Source organism: Podarcis filfolensis (assembly GCF_964270895.1).
Source record: "Podarcis filfolensis genome assembly, chromosome: 1".
Classification (NCBI taxonomy): Eukaryota; Metazoa; Chordata; class Lepidosauria; order Squamata; family Lacertidae; genus Podarcis; species Podarcis filfolensis.
Genome location: NC_139604.1, coordinates 53,813,333 through 53,834,551, shown reverse-complemented (window position 1 = coordinate 53,834,551; position 21,219 = coordinate 53,813,333). Strand labels below are relative to the sequence as shown.

At 44.8% G+C, this 21,219-nt stretch overlaps 1 protein-coding gene across 4 annotated transcripts in view; it reads right to left on the bottom strand.

Annotated features, from left to right (window-relative positions):
- CLCF1 (cardiotrophin like cytokine factor 1) overlaps positions 1-21,219 on the bottom strand; it is a 51,149-nt gene continuing 29,930 nt past the window's right edge. For 2 of the 4 annotated variants that reach the window (XM_083576509.1, XM_083576508.1), the window contains exons 2-3: positions 6,895-7,064; positions 1-2,087 (exon numbers count right to left, since the gene is read on the bottom strand). In XM_083576509.1, coding sequence (XP_083432635.1) covers positions 1,605-2,087; positions 6,895-7,064 — 653 coding nt within the window. In that variant the 3' untranslated portion in view covers positions 1-1,604. Of the gene's footprint in view, positions 2,088-6,894; positions 7,090-21,219 lie in introns of all 4 variants that reach the window. The other 2 variants (XR_014539758.1, XM_083576507.1) reach the window with 2 other exon arrangements.

The window sequence follows — 21,219 nt, the reverse complement described above, 5'->3', positions numbered from 1 at the left end:
TCCTGGAGAAAGCCTTTTATTTGTTAATACAAGAATAGAAATTCTGCAATAAATACAATCTAATAAATAACATCTGAAAATAAATAAATATTAATACAGACAAACTGAGAATAACACAACCTGACAGTGGGGAGGGGGGCAGAAGGAGAGGGGAGGGGAGAGAGAGAGAGAGACCTATGGACTGGGCCACCTATGGGAAACTCCTCCCCTTGTCCTTTGCTGGTGACAGTAAACCGCACAGCCTCACTAGGCCCGCCTGCCACAGTGGGGAGGGAGAGGTACAGGCAGGCGGAGACCACTGCTGGGGCTGGCTAAGAAGATGTCCCTGTCGTGGGCAACTCTGCTGCAGCTTTTGGCTTTGATGAATGATAGGGGAGCCTCTTGAGTTGACCACTGCAAAAGAGAGAGAAAAAGGCTGAAAGCTCGCCAGTGCCTGCATTAAACCATATCCCTTATGTTTCATGCCTCATTGCAACGCCTATTCAGAGGTCCCATTTTGCCCTTGCGGGGTGAGGTTGCCTCTAGAGCAGGGGTAGGGAACTGCCAGCCTGCAATTTTCCGGCCCCACCTGCTGCCTAGCTGATCAGGAATCAAGGGAGCAGGCCTGGGACACTGCTCTCTTTCTTGTTGCTCATCTGTTCCTCAGTCAGGAGGAGACTGCAGGGAGGGGAGGTTGTGCGTGTTTGCAGCGCAATGTGCATGCGTGTGTCTGAGAAAGAGTGTGGGGCAGCTCCCTTTGCAGCCCGCTGCTCATCTACCACCCAATCTCCTGAGCAGCTGGTGGATAGAGATGAGACTGCAGAGAGGGAAGTTCTCTGCATGCATGTCTGTGCACATGTGTGTGTTGGGGGGTGAAAGACGGCATAAGGTATCTCCACCTGCTGCAAGCTCTGGCTCTGTCTGCTTTGCTTTTGGCGCCTGGAGGAATTAACCAGGTGGGGATGTGACCCCCAGCTTCAGGAAGGTTCCCCACCCCTGCTGCAGAGTTCATGGCCCGAAAGGAAGGCCAGAGCTGGGCATCATCTTGAGCCAGCGGGTTTGATCAGAGGCAGGTTTGTGGGAAGTAAACCCCCTTCGTAAGCACCTAATTGGCACAATCCTCTATGAGAAGAGAGAGAGAGAGAGAGAGAGAGAGAGAGAGAGAGAGCGCACAAGCAGGAACCCAGGCTCTGGGGGAGCTCCATTTAAGGAGAGCAGAGTGCCAGAGGTGGAGGCTGCCAGATGTTCGCTGCCCTGCAGCCAGGGCTTTATTGCTCATCACTGGGGTGGGAGGGAGCAGGGCTTTTCCTCTGATCCTGGAAAATTAATGGCCCCCTCTGGGAAGAACAAGAGAAAGGCAGGCCACTGAGAAGGCGGAGGAAGGAAGGAAAGGAAGAAACAGATAGGTGTGGGTTTGCTCACCTAGAGGCACGGCTTCATAATAGAGAGCAGTGCAGCACCATGAAGGTGTGGCAGCAGGAGTCAGGTTGGAGGTGGGTTGGAGGTGGAGAGGGGCAGGCAGGCTGTGGGTTCAGGGGGGGGGCTCTGGAAAGCCCTTGGCCTTGAGGGGCAGGTATGACGTCAGTGGACGAGGCGAAGGCAGAGAGGCTGGTGAAGGGCAGGGCTCAGAAGCCCCTGCTCTCGAGGTGCAGCATAACAGCAGAAGGGGGCACCCTCTTGCGCAGCCTGTTGAAGTCCTTGGCCGAGCGCCACAGCCAGGTCTGCAGCTCCTTGAGCAGCCAAAAGTCGTCCATCTTGCGCAGGAACTGGCTGCGGAGCGGAGGCGTACCATCCGTCGGTGTGGGCGGAAGCTGGTAGCCCAGGGAAGCCATGATGCCGGCGATGGAGCCCAGCAGCCCTTGCAGGCTGGCGCGGAAGTGTGCGAGGCTGTGGCGCAGGGTGGGCATGGCGACTGGGGATTTCCCATCCATGGTGCTCAGGTAGCACAGCAGGTGGCTGTAGGCCTGGTAGTTGGCTGCCAGCCGGGCATTGTCATTCAGGCTGTGCCATTCCTGAAAGTCCACGGTGGCGCTGGGCACAGCCTCTGCCCCGATTAGCCGGGGAGGATCAAAGTCCGGCTCATTGAAAGGTGGCCCCAGGTAGCTGAGCTGAGGGTGGAAAGACAAGCGAGTGGTTAGACATGCTTATTATACGGGAGTAGCGCAGTTGCACATACCATTCCACTCATCCTTTCCACAAGCTCTTCCTCCTGCTCCCACTCAGTGAGGCGGTGAGGTATGGCAGTATGAGAGCGAGCAATTTTAATTCCTTAGCGATATGCACAACAACACCAGGCATGAGCGCACACTGACATCCTTTATTAGTCTGAACAGCTGCATTGTGTATGTGTGCCCGGTGCATGCAAATATTATGGGATCCACTGACATGCTGATTATCTCCTTTTTACCCGGTGACATATTGCGACTGCAACACGGTCAGATAGGCACTTAGTGAGAGATCCCTGCTTTGCCCTGAATATTCTGGTAGACACACAAACACACACACACATTTATTCACACCCGCTTGCCCTGCTAAGCTGCGTTCCTGGGATTCCCCGCCCCACCCCCCTCTGCCAGCATTGGTGCCCTGAGGGGCAGCAGGATTGCCCAGGCATCGGGGTGAGCGGGTGGGGTGAAGCACAGAGCGGAAGGGAGGTGTGTCAAAGCCCGCGGCTGTGTGAACAATCTGACAAGCTCAGGAGACAAATTAATTTCCTCTGTGTCGCCCGGGGGCAAGTAGGGACGGGTTCTCCCCAAACAACACGCCAGCAGAAACCAACTCACAGGGCAGGCTGGGACGTGGCCAACGCCATGAGACCGGGGGGGGGGCGGGGGGAGGAAAGCTGAAGCGTGACTTCTCTAATACTTAAAGGGCCTGGACTTTAAGATCAAAGAAAGGAAGTGGGTTTTTTTCTTTTCTTTTAGACAGCCAGTGTGGTGTAGTGATGAGAGCACTGGGCTGGGACCTGGGAGACCAAGGTTCAAATCCTGACTCAGCCAGGAAGCTCCTTGGGTGACCTTGGGGCCAGTCACTCGCTCTCAGCTGAACCTACCACACGGGGTTGTTGGGAGGATGAAACAGGGAAGTGGTGAACTATGCATGCCGCCTTGTGCTCCTGTGAGGAAAGGCAGAATTTAAATGCAATAAGTAAATAATAATAAGCAAAGAAGATGGCGTGAGGCAGCCAGATGGGAAGCTAATTGGGAGACGCGTTACTGAAGAATCTAAAGAGGGTTTGTGTGGGCCTTCAGCACACAGGCTTGCCTTTCCCATTTTGCCTTTTCTTGTAGGGCTTAATACAGACAGTGGCCCTCAGGCAAGCCAAGGACCTTGGGCCAGCATGTGCACTGCCTGTAGCCGTGCTGTTGTCCTTAAGTGCTCAAAAGGAATGAATTCTATCCTCACACCCACCCCATCCCACCAGTGAATCTCATAAAGATTTCAAAATGATATTTTGGGTTCTTTTAATTTGGGTGCGTTTTTTGTTTTTTTTTTGTTTGTTTTGCTTCTGAGCCTCCATTCATTTGTTTATTACGTTCTTATCCTGCTTTTCAGACAATGATGGTCTCTGAAAGCAGCTCACATCAATAATAGAGAGAGAGAGAGTAGAGAGAGAGAGAGAAGTCCCGCCAATAGTAAAAACACAAATTTTAAAAGACAAGACTTCAAAGCGCAGGTTGCAGTCAAGCTTTTCTTACAAACAAGTTGTTTCTATGGGCAAAGGAAGGAACGGTCTCTTGAAGGAGAGTGCATTGGCTCTCAGGCTTCCCTGAGCATCAGTACAGAACTGCTAAAAGTGAGCCACAAGGTAAACTTTGCTGAAAGTGTTGGGTGGGAGCAAGGAGCAGGGAATACAATGCAACTGAAATCTGGGCAGCAACGGCAGCAGTGCTCAAAAGGATTCTGCTTGAATGCTCTCTTCTGGACCCTAGAGTTTTGCTCTGTATTAAATTTTAAGATGGGTACGTACCAAAATTATGTTTCAAGGTTATTAAAAAATTATGCCAGGAAACACTAAGGCCAGGGTCCTGTAGAAATTATGGGGTGGGGGATTGTTTGCTTTTTACCATTCATTCTGTTTCATCTATTCTTGAGAAGGATCAAAAAGTGACTATGGGAATCTCTTAGTTTTCTAAGATTTTATCAGGAGTTGTTGATATATATATATATATATATATATATATATATATATATATATAAACTTATCTTTGAAGCTGTATGGGCTAGAAACTTGGTTTTTTGTTGTTGTTGTTGTTTTAAAAGAATAGAAAGCAGAGAATTCTCAGGAATTGCACTCAGCCACAAATCATGTATTTGCACAGAGCTGCTGAAATTCACACCACCCTTGTTGTAAGGTCTGGCCTAGACAATGGTTGTCCATGGTCCCAGCTAGAGATGCCACTGGACTTAGTGCTGGGAGCATAGAAAGGAAAGGCAGGCACTCCCCCCCCCTTGCATGTGCTCATGCCCACCACAGTAGATGATGGCCAAATCCTACAATCCTCCCTATTGACCCAGCAAACAAGCAGGCAAGGACCACTGCAGGTTGAAAACACCTTGGGCCTTCCTACTTTGGAGATTTGATGCACTTGAACGGCACATCCAATCCCCCAAATAAGACCCATGCAGCTGTGACCCCAGTGTTCCTCAGCTGTCAAGATGTTTTATTTCATTTCCCCCCCAGCTGTTTGAATAGCCTCCTCTGTCCACAGCTTACATCGCCACATATGGGAGCAGCTTTGCTTCAGTAGAAATCCCTTGGCAGAAGTTTCACAACATCCCTCAAGAAGCAGCCAGCAAGACAGCACAATTGACTGGTTTCCTTTTTCTATACTGATACAGAAGCCCTGGGGCTATCCGGCAGTGCGCGTGCGGGCACATGGGTGTGCATTTCCTGTCCTGCTGAGTCAGATTGCTAATCATTTTGCACCAGTGAATGCCAACCTACTTACGGGAACACTGAAGGTAAGGAGGCAACCATCAGGACGTACAGAGAATATGGAAATCGTAATGAAATGCAATGGTTGCATATGCTATTATATTAGGTCTACGCAGTGCTAAATTTTAAGCTGGAGCTCTGATAGTGGAGAAGGCCTGATTTCTGCTGGAAATAGCATAACCTCCAATGGTAGCCGATGCAGTCCTCCCTTGCCTTAATCTCCTTAAGCCATGAGAAGATTCCTTTTATTACTGCCCCAGTTCCTCTCCTGGCATCTCTATGGAATAGCCTCTCCCTGTTAACTTCTGGCTCCCTCCAAACAAAAGGGCTGAACAATTCCAACCCCTGTCTTGCTCCAAAAAATGTTTGCAAGGAGATTTGCGTTCTTGACACTTTGAGTCAAGTCTTTGGGTCTTTGAGCACATGAGCCCGGTGAAAAGAAAAGTATGGGCCTTTCAAGCCTGCATGAAGGGACACCTTTTTGTCAGCCAAATGGAAATGGGAGGGGCTCCTAAAAACCATAACCTCAAGAGGTGGGACTGCTCTACCCAAAGGAACCACAAATGTTCCAAAGCATCACAAATGTACGTGTGAGCATGCAGGCTCCTGGAGAGGAGACTGTGGCTCCTTTGCTCTTCCTCTGGTCCTGCTGCCGCCAGCTAAGCCATAGTTTGGCTTAGCAAGTTGTCCAAAGCCAGGCTTATGGTTTATCTTCCTCCAGATGAACCTTGAGCTTTAACATGCTAATTGTGCATTTAGGCCCCCACCTAGTGGCATGGGCGTAGCAAGGATTTTTTTGGGGGGGGGGAGTTGTTGCTTTTTGGGGGAGATCACGGGTAAAAAAACAAAAACACCCCACAAAGAGGGCATTATGGTGGGCAGGCTTTTGTTAGGGAGGCAGGCTTCTGTTTGATGGGCGGAACTTTAGTTAATTACCAATAAGTATTTTTAATGCTTTTCAATACAGTGGCTCATTATGGGAATTATGTGTTATCACTGGGGGCCCTTGTTAGAGAATGTTGTTCCAGTTGATGGTGTGGCACACAGGAAGGCAACAAATAAGATGGACATAGGTTGGTATATAATGGGTCCACTTCTTATTTTTCCTATGGGGATCCAGGCTTCTCAATTTTGTGTTTAAAAAAGGAAGCTTCCTGAACCCAGATATGCTGGAAAATATGAGCCTCTACACTTTCCCATACCCGAACCAAATCAATACCTTGGTTTCACTCTTGTGACTGCTCTTGATGAATACTCAGTGCCAGGGAACGCAGCCAAGGGGTAGGGTTTGGAATGCCAGGTAGGCCAGGGAGCAGGGATGCCATGCAGATAGATGAGGGTCTGCCCCCAGTCTCTGTTCTCCACGCAGCCGGGCGTTTCCCTGGCGAGTTCTGACAGACAAGGCCTCACCTCACCCCAGCAGGAGATGCACAACAGATTGTAAACAGGGAGACTCCACCGGTGCCTGAAGGCAGGGAGGGGGAAGCATGTCAGATATTCTGCCAAGTGAGGGCCATGGCTGGGGAAAGAGCCGTATTTTAGCTATTCACCATGCAGAAGGAAATTTCGGGGTGGGGGTGGCGTGTTTTGCAGATGGTGTTGTTAAGAGGGTGTTGCAGGCAGTTTAAAGTCTTAGAATGTCTGCCTGCATGAATCCCTTCCCCACATACTGAGCGGAGGCAGATGCTGTCGCCTGTTGATACACTCCTCTTTGCACTGAGCTTTTGGGATTAAAGTTATGCATGTGCCTGCAATCCACTGGATTCTCAACTCGGTAGAGAGAGAAACGCAGCCTGACCTCACCTAGCGACAGAGACATCAGAGATGAAAGAGACAGTGAAGCACAGTTTACAGAGAGGGAATAGAGTCTGGGCAGGAAGAGGAAGAAGAAAGGGCACGCAAGGGAAGGGAGAGCTGTTTCCTACTAGGTTGCTCAACTCAGTAGTCCCCAACTCTCTCCAAGCTTCTACACTCACATAAGTAGCCGCAAGCGAGTGCAGCTGGTGTTCCAGGTAGCGAGTAAGGTCGTACGTCTGCTGGATGGACTGTCTGGTGGTAGTCACTTGGTCCGTGCTGTTCAGTGCAGGCACCACAGGCAGGTTCCAGAGCGTGGCACACAGGAAGGCAAGGATCCCCCACGAATCTCCTGCAGGGAGCACACTTGTAAGGAGCTGTGGGCGAAGGGAGCACTGTGACAGGGGGAGCAAAGCCTGCATCGCCCATTCCCACCTCACACCACCATTCCCAGGAGAAGACACAGGGACAAAGTGCTCAACGCAGCCTGCTTCTATAGCCCAGTTCATATAAAAATATATACCCCAACATTTACTGCATAGTCCAAAGACGGCAGTTCAGACCTCCAAAGAACTTGGCTGAGAGTTGTCCAGGGTTTTGATGCTGGCCCCACCTTGGATAACAACAGGGACAAAGAGAAGGAGCTAACTACAAAAAGGACTTTGCCATTATCCCCACCACCACACCCTCTGCCCAGGGCCAGAGCAGCCTTGTTCTCTTCATGTAAACAAGATGGTTCCAACTGCCCTCTAACCACTACCAACTCATCAGGAAGTTTTGTTGTTTTCCAATGCACAGTCTGATCCCATTCATCATGCCAGCAGAAATAAGACAAACTTTCATCATGACCATGGCAGGGCAGAAAGGGTTAACTTCTCTCTCTCCCCACCACCCAAATGGCTTCTATTAGCATTTACATTACAGAAAGTGTGCATGTTAACTGCATTCACCCAACTGATGCTATATCTAGGTTGGGCCCCAAGGCACGATGGGAACTGGAGACAAGGGTCATCAACCTGGTTCAAGGCAAATAGGCCACACATAATACAGTTGTACCTTGGTTTTCGAACAGCTTCGTTCTCAAATGTTTTGGCTCCCGAACACTGCAAACCTGGAAGTTACTGTTCTGGTTTGCTAACTGCTTTTGGAAGCCGAATGTCTGACAGGCTTCTGCTGCTTCTGATTGGCTGCTGGAGCTTCCTGCAGCCAATCAGAAGTTGCATTTTGGTTTCCGAACGTTTTGGAAGTTGAATGGACTTCCAGAACAGATTCTGTTCAACTTCCAATGTACGACTGTACCTGTTTTTCCACAGGCCCCTCCCCACCAACATTCACTGCTATAGATGCATAATGCAGGATCCTGGATGGCAATGGGTCATTCTAAGGATCTTTACTAACCACACCATGAAAATTTAGATTTGGGGCAAGGGACTGTTTTTGTGGCAGAACATGGCTAATGCTTTAGGTCAGGGATGGAGAGCCTGTTGCCTTCCAGGTGTCATTAGCCTACAACTCCCATTAGCCCCATCTAGCATGGCCAACAGGGATGATGGGAATTGTGGTCCAACAACATCTGGAGGGCATCAGGAGCCATATTAATGCTATAGGCAAGTGGAGCAAGCTGGTCGGAGAGTTTAGGTTGGCGATCCAGTTCATTGCTACACGTGTAATATCTAACTGCACCTGCTTAGTAAATACAGTATCTGTTTTCACATTATGTGTACAGGTTAGGACTGCACTGAGTACATAAACAGAATATCAATCCAAGCTGGAGCTTTTCTCCCTAACTTTTAAATATTTTTAGGCCAAAACAATGCTGTTTGAATTTTGTAATTCTGAATAGCATAGCATTTTGAGAGTGAGATGCTGGGTTGCAATTGACGAGGAGAAATATATGGCGGTGAGGACATGTATGTGACTGAATATGCTCAGAAACTGAAGACGTGGAGAAAAAACATGGATTTCCACATTTCTTTGGTGGGAACTAAGTGTGGCTTCTTCGTTTGACTTCCCCAGTCTGTCAGACGCTGAAGCTTCGGTGTGTGTCTTCTGATTCCAGCAGGCCAAGGCTGGGAACGTGGTTGTGCCTGCATAGCCACCACGGAAGCCTACCCCATAACTCATGCCAAGGCCTCCCACTTGTGATGATTCACCCATGAAACACGCAGCCCGGCCCTGGCCACTTGCGCTTCATTAAAGACTATCCCGCGGCATTTTCCTGCTTGCACCACGCCCAGCCCCAGCCCAGACGATTCCATCCTGCTTCAGTGCTCCCGCTGTTCTTCCCACTGGGGATGAGGCCCGCCCATTCCCTCTCCTACGCACTTCAACCCTTTTCTTCCCTACAGATTCCTTTACGGTCAACAACAAGAGCCTAAAGGGCAGGTGCTCCCAACCAGCAGGGGGCTCTAGTGAATGCGTCTTCGTGGGGAAGCTATTAAACAACCTATGGCCTTTTAAACATGCTTTAAAAAAATAACAATAATGTGATGCATTTGTGTTTTTATGTTGTAAACATATGTGAACTTTGGATGAAGGACAGTAGATAAATTTATTATATAATACAGTCGTAGCTCGAAAGTCGAATTGAATCCATTCCGGAAGTCCGTTTGACTTCCAAAACATTCAGAAACCAAGGCACAGCTTCCGATTGGCTGCAGGAAGCTCCTGCAGCCAATCGGAAGCCGCGCCGGACATTCCGGTTCCAAAGAATGTTCGCAAACCGGAACACTCACTTCCGGGTTTACGGCATTCAGGAGCCAAAATGTCCGAGTTCCAGGGCGTTCGGCTTCCAAGGTACGACTGTACAATATATAATATGGTATCTTCAAAATGGATGTCCTTCCCACTTGCTCCACTAGGCAGGAACATGCAAATGGAGCTGTTGTTAATTTCTAAATCACAATAGTAGTTATAACTTTTAAAATCATCATACTGGTTGTACTTCCTTAAAATGCATGATTCTATAGTTTGTGCTAGGGTGCTCTATACTGCATACAGTCTATAAGTCATATTGTTCCTGTCAAGATAATATGAGATAAGGAAACAGTGTAGAGGACTCCACTGTTGTTTTCATCCAGGATCCAAAGAGTTCATAGAACCATAGAGTTTTAGAGTTGAAAGGGACCCCGAGAGTCATCTAATCCAACCCTTAGCAATGGCTAAATCTCAACTAAAGCATCATAGTTGTCCATCTAGCCCTGTTTAAACCGTGATCACAATCCTGTCTGGTCCTCTGCATACAAGGCAGAGCAATCCAAGCACTAGTTGGACTGCTGCAGATTAATGAGAGAGAGCCGTGAGACCTTCTCCCACTGACTCACACACAATCTACTGCAATCTCACGTAGGCAGTCCCTGAGGCTAGTACCCTCATGGTTAAGGATTTGTGTTTATTTCCAAGTTTAGTCTAAATATGTCTAGTTCTAGCCTTTAATTATCCTGATATATGTCTGCTGTCTGCAAAATTACACAACCATCAAAAATCTTCTTCCTTCAGATATCATATCTAGCATACTTCCCCCAATATATATATACGCAGATGGGAAAATAATGCGATGTGCTAAAAAAACAAACGACGGGACTATTGTCAGAGAACCACTTAGCATTCTTTATAATTCTTTCTGAAAGCTTTGCATTGATAAGGAACAGACCAGACACTTACAAGCAGCTGCCTGAACTTCGATTGCAAGGAACAGGAAAAAAGGAGCGGCACCCCCATACAATTACTAAGTGTTCCTAAAAATCTGAAAAACACTAGTAATGGAAAAGGTGACCCATCGAGCCTAATGCCCAAACGAATGAAAGAAAACAACATCTCTTTAGAGCTGGGTGGAAATAGCTGGAATCTGCTAAGTATCTTGTCCTCTTGAAAGCTGCTTTGAATATTTTAATTCTGAAAAACATCCAATCTGCACTTGTAACAGTTTATATGTTACAAGTGCAAGTCAGATTCCCCCCCCCCCCATGTTTTGATATATCAGAATGAAACTGTTAATAAATAAGTTTTTTTTAAAAAAATTATCCTTAGGTTCGTTCTCTATGCAGACGACTAAATTACTTTTTAATCTCCCATTGCATAACCTAAACAGAGAAGTGCATCTTAAATTCCCACAGTGAGACGTCATAGCATTTTGGATAGTTGCTCTGCAGTTTTCAGCAAAGCTCCTTCCAGAAATCCTCTCAATTTTTTACCAAACAAGAAATGTGTAATAGAAATGTTTTGAAATGGATAATAGCAGCATGGTATACCATTCTAATACTGGTTATCTCCTAGCAAAGGGAAAACCATACTTCTTGCTTTATATCTCATTATGTACACAGCCAAGAATCGCATGTGCTCTATAAACCACAGCATCTCTGTTAAGGTTCATTGCTTGTATTACTACTAGCCGCCTTGTATTTGTTTATATCCCACCCTTTCCCCAGGTAAGTCTCAAGGCGATTTACAAAAATCAAAGCAAATTGGAATAAAATGTAAAAGGCTAAAAACATAGGAAAGATGAAACTTAAAAAGTAATTAAACTTTAACAGAATTAATACAATATTTAAAAAATCTATTAAAATACAGATAATGTAAATGGTACAGCACTGTTAAAAGCCCTTTCCTTAAAAATCATAGATTCTATGAAAAACAGTTAGTTTTCCCCAGGTTATTTCTCCCTGACATCTATGGGCACCTTCATATGGGGAGTGCTGGCCATGCTGGGCCGGGGCACTTAGTGCTTGCAAACCACAGGAGGACTATGCTAAGTAGTCCATAACAGACCAAAGATTAGCAGAATCAGAATGGGTGGCACGGACCAAGTGCAGCATAAAATCCCCAGAACAGGTGCTACTTCTTCCTTGAGATAGCTTCCCCCACTTCTGGTTTAGTGTTCTGCAGCATTAAATCAGCTGTGGTGAAAGCTGCCATCTGGACACAGCCTAAGAGTGTGACCTATAGTCTTCACTCCTCAACAAATGATTTTACAACAGGTCCTCCAGTTCTAATGACCCCATTCTAAGAATTGATCACTGCCACCACATATAACTGACTCCGACCTTGTTATTTATCACTACACGGATTTTCTATGTTTCTGACTATAGCATTTTCCAGGCCATTTGGCGGTCATATGGTCACAATTGCCCATTATGGGCTTTAAATCGGAGAATATTTAAGGATTATATGGGATCCCCATGGCACAGTTTATTGACAAGAATTACTAGCGTCGGTACGAAACTGCAGTGAACGTGAGATGCTCTGCATGATCTAATGAGCAAAATGAATGTAGAACATTGTGAAATGGTATTTCTGCAATGGGAGGTCACATACTAAAGCATTTCACATACACATCAGATTCCGACTCTTGAATTCCTAAAAACGTAATGGAGAAGCTATTTTTCAGAAGAGAATTCATTAGCAAATTGACACTGCATCCCATTGTTAAAATAAAAATACCAAAGGTACTTGTGCTTCATTTGCTGTTATAGCAGGAATCTAGTACAGAAATCAACAACTGGAGGCCTCAGGGTCAAATCCACCCCACCCCTCCGAGTAACATCAGTGTGTACACACACACACACACACACACACACTTTCCAAGCCAGAAACAAGAGAGGAGTGATGGGAGTGGCAGCTGTGTCAATGCAACATTTTGGTACATAGCCCACTTTTGGGGAATGGTGGTTGGGTTGCTCTGGTTGAATCACGCTCCACTCCATTCCCTTCTCATAACAGAAGAAGAAGAAGAAGAAGAGTTTGGATTTGATATCCCGCCTTTCACTCCCCTTCAGGAGTCTCAAAGCGGCTAACATTCTCCTTTCCCTTCCTCCCCCACAACAAACACTCTGTGAGGTGAGTGGGGCTGAGAGACTTCAAAGAAGTGTGACTGGCCCAAGGTCACCCAGCAGCTGCATGTGGAGGAGCGGAGACACGAACCCGGTTTCCCAGATTACGATACTACCGCTCTTAACCACTACACCACACTGGCTCTCTCACCTAGGTCAGCTGGTAAAGCCCATGCTTTGCTTACAAAACATTCCAAGCTCAGTCCCTGGAATCCCTACTGAAGACAATCACAGGGAGCAAGGTTGAGAAGGCTGCTGGCAGTCGGAATAGACAAGGCTGGGCTAGATGGAGCAATGGTCTAACTCAGAATAAAGCCTATTCATAGGAAATGTATGTTCTTACCAGGGGATTTGTTATTTTTGCTTTGGTGTTCCAGCAGATACACCTTTATGTTTAAATTGTGAATTATAGTTCACATGCCAGGTAACAGAATATATACGCTTTACATTTCTGCTGCTCTAATTCCTCCGCTTGGCTTTTAACTCCACTGTACCTTCACCCAAGTTTTTAGACGTCTCATCAACTTTTCATTCCACTTCATGCATCTGATGAAATATATTATCGCCTAAACTTAAAGAATGGATTTTAGATTTAGTTCATACTGGATTCGAGAGAAGGCAAACGCTCTATATTATACCTGACACAAGAAAAATACTGTATTCTGTGTTATAGAAGGCTTTTTCAAGCCTAAACGTGGCACCGGAGAGGGGTTATTGTTTGGTGTGAAGGTTGCAGCACGTGGGGAAGGGTTAAACCTTCCTCCCCAGCTGCAACCCTCCTCCCTCTGAAATTGTCCCCCACAATGCAATTAGACCAGTGTGTGTGTGTAGCCTTTTATTGGCTGCAACAAGAGGCTTTTTCCAAGCCTAATTGCAGCTGAGGATGGGCGAGGCAAGGCCTCTGAGGACCAGACAGGGAAGCCCCAGGGGCCACATCTGGCCTGCGGGTGAGCCTCTACCATCACCTCTGTGAGCTCAATGCACTCTAAATGGAAAGCCAAGGCCTTATTAGTTGGGCAAGTACTGTAGATGCCAAATGAGTTTGAGCTAGAATCTGATAGGAAAAGAACAGCTCAGAACTTTGGATGTATTTAAGTCATGTTCGACTAAAGTACGGAGGAGGGAATACATTTACTCCATAAAAGCAGATCCAATATTTTACAGAGTACCTTAAGATCCACAAGGGAGGGACACAGGGAAGCAAACTGCCTGTGAAAAACAGGAGGTTGCTCCTCTGGTCATCAGCACCAAACATTCAACACTACAGTATGCAGCCAACACAATAGGGGTGTACTTTTTAAAAAAAACAAATAGCAGTCAGCTCTGGAAGTGTCATCACAGCATTCAGCCCAAAGGTACCTTTCCTCTCAAGGGGCAGCAGAGTGCAGGAGTGGGCCGTTCTGTAGGTTTGAATCAGCAGCTGGCTGTGCCAGGAGCTGACTGGCTGGCACCCACAAGGCAAAATTTGCTCCCTAAGCTGGGAGTAGCTTTGCACTTTTAAAAAGCTTCTTTTTAAAAAACGAATGCCAACGATAAATGCATGAACATTCACGTTGTGCTTTAAAAATCTATTGAAAGGCAGACACGGTGCCTGAAGCATAGGGGGGTGGAGGACAGTAGTTAAGAGCTGAGTCAGCATTTGATTCACCTGTGTGTGCAAGTCTTCCTTTTCAAACGTGAAGCTAGGAGGGGACCAGACTTATCCTGCAGCTGAGGGATGCACCATGAGCCCTCTTTTTGTATTACATCTCTCTTCATCCTAAGCACAAGACTTTCGTCTCCTAGCCTGATAAAAGCACATTGAGAGGGATCAAGGAATCGTGCATGCTGTTCAAAGAGGCTGGGCAGCTTGCCCCAAACTTTGAGAGTCATCTGACAATTCATACAACACAACCAAACAACCTAAAATTCAGCTTTGGGCAGGTTAAAAAGTAGAGGTTTACATGTCCTATAAGTGTTTTAGTAAATTTAGAAATACAGTGCCATTTCTACGTACACACAGCAAAAATGGTTTTTAAATGACTTGGGAGTGGGGAACAAAATTATAAATATATAGATACACATCTCAGAGTTGTAATTTTAAGTACTTGTCACTACAGTGCTACTTCGGGTTACATACGCTTCAGGTTACAGACTCCGCTAACCCAGAAATAGTACCTCGGGTTAAGAACTTTGCTTCAGGATGAGAACAGAAATCACGCAGCAGCGGCACAGCAGCAGCAGGAGGCCCCATTAGCTAAAGTGGTGCTTCAGGTTAAGAACAGTTTCAGGTTAAGAACGGACCTCCGGAACAAATTAAGTATTTAACCTGAGGTACCACTGTAATTCCTGCAGATCTCTATAGTATTTCTACTGTACTACACAAGCACATTGTTCTATTCTCCCATGTTTAGGCAAGCCTATAAAAATGTAAAAGTTACATGTGTTTTATTTCTTTTTAGCTACTGTTCATTTTAATTATCTTTTGACTATTTTTAAATCCCTGTTTTTAATGTTTTTAATTATTTTTTATAAACCGCTTAAAGGTTTTCAAGCAGTATATAAATGTTGTTAAATAATATCACACCACATCACAATTCTTAGAATCTACCTTTTTCTGCATTGTGATTGAAAATTTCCACATTATTAGCTGATAGGGGATCTATAACATTGTTACAGCTATGTTCCTTTATAGTGCAGTCATTCATAAAAAAGTAAGGTAGCCATGTTAGTCCATAAGAAAAAATGTACAGTAGTTGTAGTAGTAGTAGTAGTAGTAGTAGTAGTAGTAGTAGTAATATTAATAATTTTATATGACACCTATCTGACTGGGTTACCCCAGCCACTGTGGGCAGCTTCCAATGAATTAAAACACAGTAAGACATCAAACATTAAAAATATTGCACATAGCTGCCTCTTTTCACCAATATTACTTAGCTTGCCCCATTATTTTTATCATGTCTGTTTATCAATATGCAATTGAAGGACTATTGATATTCCATTAAGCTTTTAATGGAATTATGAGCAACTAAGCAGACACAACCCCTACCCTCTTCACATTTTAAAATCAGTTTCTTTCTTTCTTTTTAATTTTATTTATGATTTTCATTTATATACATTTCAGTCGTAATTTAACAATAATTCAGACATTTCAAATCTTGTCTTCTTTCCTCTTCTTTCTGCAGTTCGTTAAATTTTTTATCATCATTCCCTACATATTCTAAGTTATATTAATTTTTTTTAATCATCATTCTTTTATTCATCTATTTTCATATATCTGTATTTTAAAAACTGCAGGTTATTACAATAGTCCTGCCAGTTCTTTTATCTGTTTGCAATTTGTTTGTAAATATTCAATATACCATTTCCATTCCTTTATAAAAAGTTTGTTATCCTGATTTCTTATTCTTCCAATACGTTTTGCCATTTCTGCATAGTCCATAAGTTTTTGTAGCCTTTATTCTTTCATCTGAATTCCTTCATCTTTCCATTTTGGGGCAAATAACATTCTTGCACCTGTGGTTGTATACATAAATAAATTTCTATACTGCCTAGGTAAATCTGCACCTATAATTCCCAAAAGAAAAGCTTCTGGTTTGCTTGTTTTTTACATATGTTAGCTTAAACATCTTTTCCCATTCATTATATATCATTTCCCAGTATGCTTTTACCTTATTACAAGACCACCACATATGATAAAAGGTGCCTTCTTTCTCTTTACATTTCCAGCTTACTCGATTTTGATTTATACATTTTTCCCAATCTAGGTTTCTTTCTTCTCTTTCTTTCTGTTATTACAAAATGGTCCTCTTGAATTAGGCATACTACTGATAAAACTATCTTCTTTTTGCAAAACAAATGCAATTAGCTTGCGAACATTTACCCCTAGTCAGCCACCAGTATTTAGTTTCATGATATGTCTTATCTTTAGCTGTCCAAGATCTAATATAGATTTTAGAGCACAGCAACTTTTAATATGAGTCTTAAGCATACTAAACTTTTTTTCTTTTTCTTTCCCAAGCTATAACAAGCCAGGAAGTAGAGAGGTCAGGCTCCATCCTGATGCTGTCATACATTTGGCAAACGTATGTGGTATGCTACACTGCTACCTGTATTCATTAGCTAGCCCAACTTTGCTCTAGATAAGCAGATTCCAAAACCAATTTTTTTAAAAGAGGAAAAGCTAAGCAAAACGAGTCAGCCTATATGGAGCGTTGTAGTAAAAAGACAGGTTAATACAAAGCACTTGGAATGAGATGGAATTAATGCATGAATAGTTTTGTATACCCAACCCCTAGAATGAGTTAGATCAACTCCTTGTCCTTGTCCTTCTCCTTCCCTTTCCCTTTGCGTCTTCTTGGGTTTCAGAATGTATCTTGATGGTGGAGGTGGGAATGATTAGTGATAAAGAGTAGTAGGGTCTTAGTTCAGAATACCATAGAACTGTGTGCCAGATGTAAGACAACATCAGCGTGAACCTCAACCGCAGATTTCCTGTCTTGTTCTACATCAGCAAAGGACAGATGCAGGAGACAGGAATCGTAACTCATGTTCGGCGAGTTTTGCAACGATGGATGTGCGCTGGATTTTTTCTGGCATCTTTACGCTGCTGACAAAGGAACGGGGAGAGTGGCTTTTCGCAAAGCATCACATCCTTTTGTGAGCTTGCGTTGCAGAGGGAAAACTGTTTCCTGAAACACGCAGGCGCTCTGTGAAAAGCCACTGCTGCAGCATGCCGTTGTATGAGCCTGTAGCAAGGCGCCAAAGGTGTGCTTTGCTTAGCAACCTGGAATCACAAGCCGGCAAGCGGTTGATGCTTGCTGGAGCTTGCAGAGCTGCTGCTGTGCAATCTGTGGGACTATCAGTGGGACTTTCTGGGGAAGCCCCCACAAAACCCCAGTAAATTTGGTATCTCAAATCAGCATTTAATTGTACCTGCTACCACTTTAATTAAAAGCTACATCCACATAGGTCCTTTGCCTCTGCTGCTGTTAACATTTCTGTTACGTAATTGCCCCATGCAGCTTTCTCAGAAACATAGCTCAGTTGGGTGAGCACTAAATTCTCGATCTCAGGGTTGTGGGTTTGAGCCCCACGTTGGGCAAAAGATTTCTGCATTGCAGGGGGTTGGACTAGATGACCCTTGAGGTCCCTTCCAACCCTACAATTAGATGATTCTATGTGAAAGTTGTGCTGTATTTGGGCCATGTTTTTGTACTGAGATTTTATGAATTTAAAGCACATAGAGCCTAGGAGGAGGAGGAGGAGAAGAAGAAGAAGAAGAAGAAGAAGAAGAAGAAGAAGATGAAGAAGAAACATTTTAGTAGGAATAATAGTAGTAGTAATCAGTGTTTTTTTTCTAGAAAACTCACTATGAAGTTGTTACAATAAATGACACAGTTTTTAACCAAAAAAAGAGGTTCTGGTACTGTGTACCCTTGAATACCCGGTGGGGGGGGGCGCTGACAGTACAGTGGTACCTCAGGTTACATACGCTTCAGGTTACAGACTCCGCTAACCCAGAAATAGTGCTTCAGGTTAAGAACTTTGCTTCAGGATAAGAACAGGAATCGGGCTCCAGCAACGCGGCGGCAGCAGGAGGCCCCATTAGCTAAAGTGGTGCTTCAAGTTAAGAACAGTTTCAGATTAAGTATGGACCTCCGGAACGAATTAAGCACTTAACCTGAGGTACCACTGTAGTTGGTTTTCCTACAAAGAAGTACGCATGCAGCTTCCCCCTTTGAAGTGTGTTTCATTGCCATGTACAGGGAAATATTCTAACTGTATCTATTGTCAGTTAGTTAACTACTTTGATTGATCACATTTGCAGTAGCCCCTGTTTCCCCCAGGGAGATTAGGGACAGCCTACATGGGAATATCCTATAGCCTTCCTTTGTTATGATTTTAATTCAGCACATTAATTATGGTGACAGTTATTAGAAACATTTTTATCCCACCTTTCCATAGAAATAGCCAAGGTTGCTAACAACATCAAAACAATCAAATAGTGATCAATCATTATCATTTACAACTCTTTCTCTGTTGGCCTTTTTTTGGGGGGGGGGCGGTCCTCTCTGTGCCTCCAGAGCATATTCTATGCTCAGAGAGAAGAAAGTCAGTTTTACGGAACAGAGAGAAGGAAAACATGTAGTCTTAACAGGGAGAAATGTTCAGAAAGGCCTGTGGAATGAGATGGGACGCTGAGAGTCACAGAGGAATGAACAGAGAACGGGTTAAAAAGAAGGCACTGAATTAAAATTCTAACAAAAAGTTTTTCCAGAGTTAATGTGGAATCTGTGCACCACTACTACTGTTCTCTTTGTCTTCCTAGCTCTATTTTTTCTACTTCCTTTTATCTGTTTCCCCCTCCACAGATCTCTCTGTATCCCCATCTTGCAGTTCTCCTGGTCTTCCACTCTTTACCCACTATAGGAATCAGGTGCTGAGTACACCTCTTTCCAGAAACCTAACATATTGCTCTGCTTTCCTTTGGATCACATCAATGAGATGGGGGGGGCGGTCTTGTTGTCTGGGCAGCCCAGGATCTCCATACATACTCCCCAGGCTTGTGCACTTAAGAAGTCACTTCAGTGCACCTCCTTTTCTCTCGAGACATTGCCAACATTAAAGAACCTCCATAGCTCAGCTACCTTCTCCCCCCCTCTCCCTGGCCCATTATGCAGGAAACTCTCTCCTTTCTCATTTCCTAATATCCTCTTTTTCTTCCTTCCATTTTTTCCCTTTCCCCTCTCCTCCTCATCGGGAAGTTCAGCAGCAACAAGTCAAAAAGCTTTCACTCCCAGAAATCTGCCTTGTTTATTAGTGCGTATTGTTCATTAGTGTGCATACATTAGTACTGTATTGTTAATTGTTTTGATTATTTCTATTGTGTTTCTATTGTTTTTCATTTGTGTATTTTGTGCTTTGTATACTGTAACTTTGTGTTGTGGACCACCCTGAGACCTATGGATATAGGGTGGTATATAAATTCAATAAATAAATAATAAATAAATATTTCTGGAAGAGTCGTCAGAGCTGTGTAGAATGACTGGCTGCAACAGGCAGTGGTGGAGCTTTATGCTCCGGCACTGGGGGGCAGAGAGCAGGCGGGGGTGGGGCTGGCACATGTCCTGGGGGTGTGGCATGCATCCTGGGGGCGTGGTGTGGTGCCTGAGGGGGCGTGGCACCCAGCATGGGCGGGGGGGGGGGCAGCTGCAATGGCACCCCACCAGGATCGCGCTGCCGGGGCGGTGAATTCCCCCCACACTCCTCTTCCTCCGCCAGTGACAGCAGGCAGGAACTGGGGAGTGGGGAAGAGAAGCAATAGAGAGGGCGGGGTGTTGGCTTTCCCTCTCACACCTCCACCCTCACTTTATAGCGCTGGCAGCAGATTCAGTTATGTAAATATAAATCTGCTCCAGTGACACAGAAAAAGAGGGATGTTGAAATCTATATACCAGCCAGCATGGTGTAGTGCATACAAGTATTGGACTAGGACTTGGGACTCCAGAATTCAAACTCTCATTGATCAATGGCGCTCACTGGGTGACCTTGGCCAGTCACTGTCTCTCAGCCTAAACTATCTCATAGGTTTGTTCTGAGGATAAAAGAGGAAAGGAGAGAAGCTTACACACCGTCTTGCGCTTCTTGGAGAAAAAGTGACGTATAAATGTAATAATAAATGAAGAAAACAAAATATTTAGCAGCAAAAGGTGAACTTGGGTAAGGACAGCCAAATCGTTGTGTTGCCCATTGGTTAAATTTTATGCTTTTCCCCAAGTTGAACATAATCCCAGTATTGGAGCTCGGCTGAGGAGGTATGCACCTGGAAGGCACAGAGAGCAGGGAGGTAAGCAGCAAGCAGGAAAAGGGCTCTGTACTTAACAAGCTATGTGCAGACAGTCACATTATCTTTCCATGCGAATGGCACATATCTGTGTGGCTCTTAGATGACTCCATACAGAAAGTGAAAATGGCCACAAGCCATAGGAATTACTTCAGGAGGGAACAAATGGAAAAGGGGGAACAGTGGGCCAACAGGATTTGTGCTGTGCAAACCTGAAGTTTACTAAGAAATCAGCTGAATGCGTAAATCAACAGCTCACTTCACTATAGCACAGAGCCAGTGTCGTAACTAACCATAACCATGACTGGTGGAAACCATATACAGTATTGTGTGTTGCTATCACTCTCTCTTTAAATTAGAGCCTGAAATTTAGAATTAGAATTAAATGAGAAAAGTTATAATCAGTGGCACCTATTCCACCATTTATAATGATTTTATTAATTACATGTAGGTAATTTTGATTTGCTGATAACTAAATAAATGTGAAGATGATCTTTGAATGTGTGAAGCTATTATAAACTACATGCCATTGGCAGCACCCAATCTTCTGCCCTCCTAGATCATGTGTCTGGTGTTGGGATACCTCTCCCAACATCCTAGTTACACTACTGTCCAGAGCACAGATGCAAAGGAGTGTTGGTGTGCTTTTTTTGTTTAATGTGCCCTTCATTGTTAATTACATCCCTTGACAAAGACTTATCCTAACACTAAACCCACTCTTGAATATGCCTGTCACTGTGCATAAATGCTGTTATGATGTCCTGAAACCTTAAGGCATTTCCCAGACCCTCCAAGTGTCCCTATTTTCCAGGGACATCCCTGATTTAGAGAAGCTGTCCTGGTTTCTGATTTCA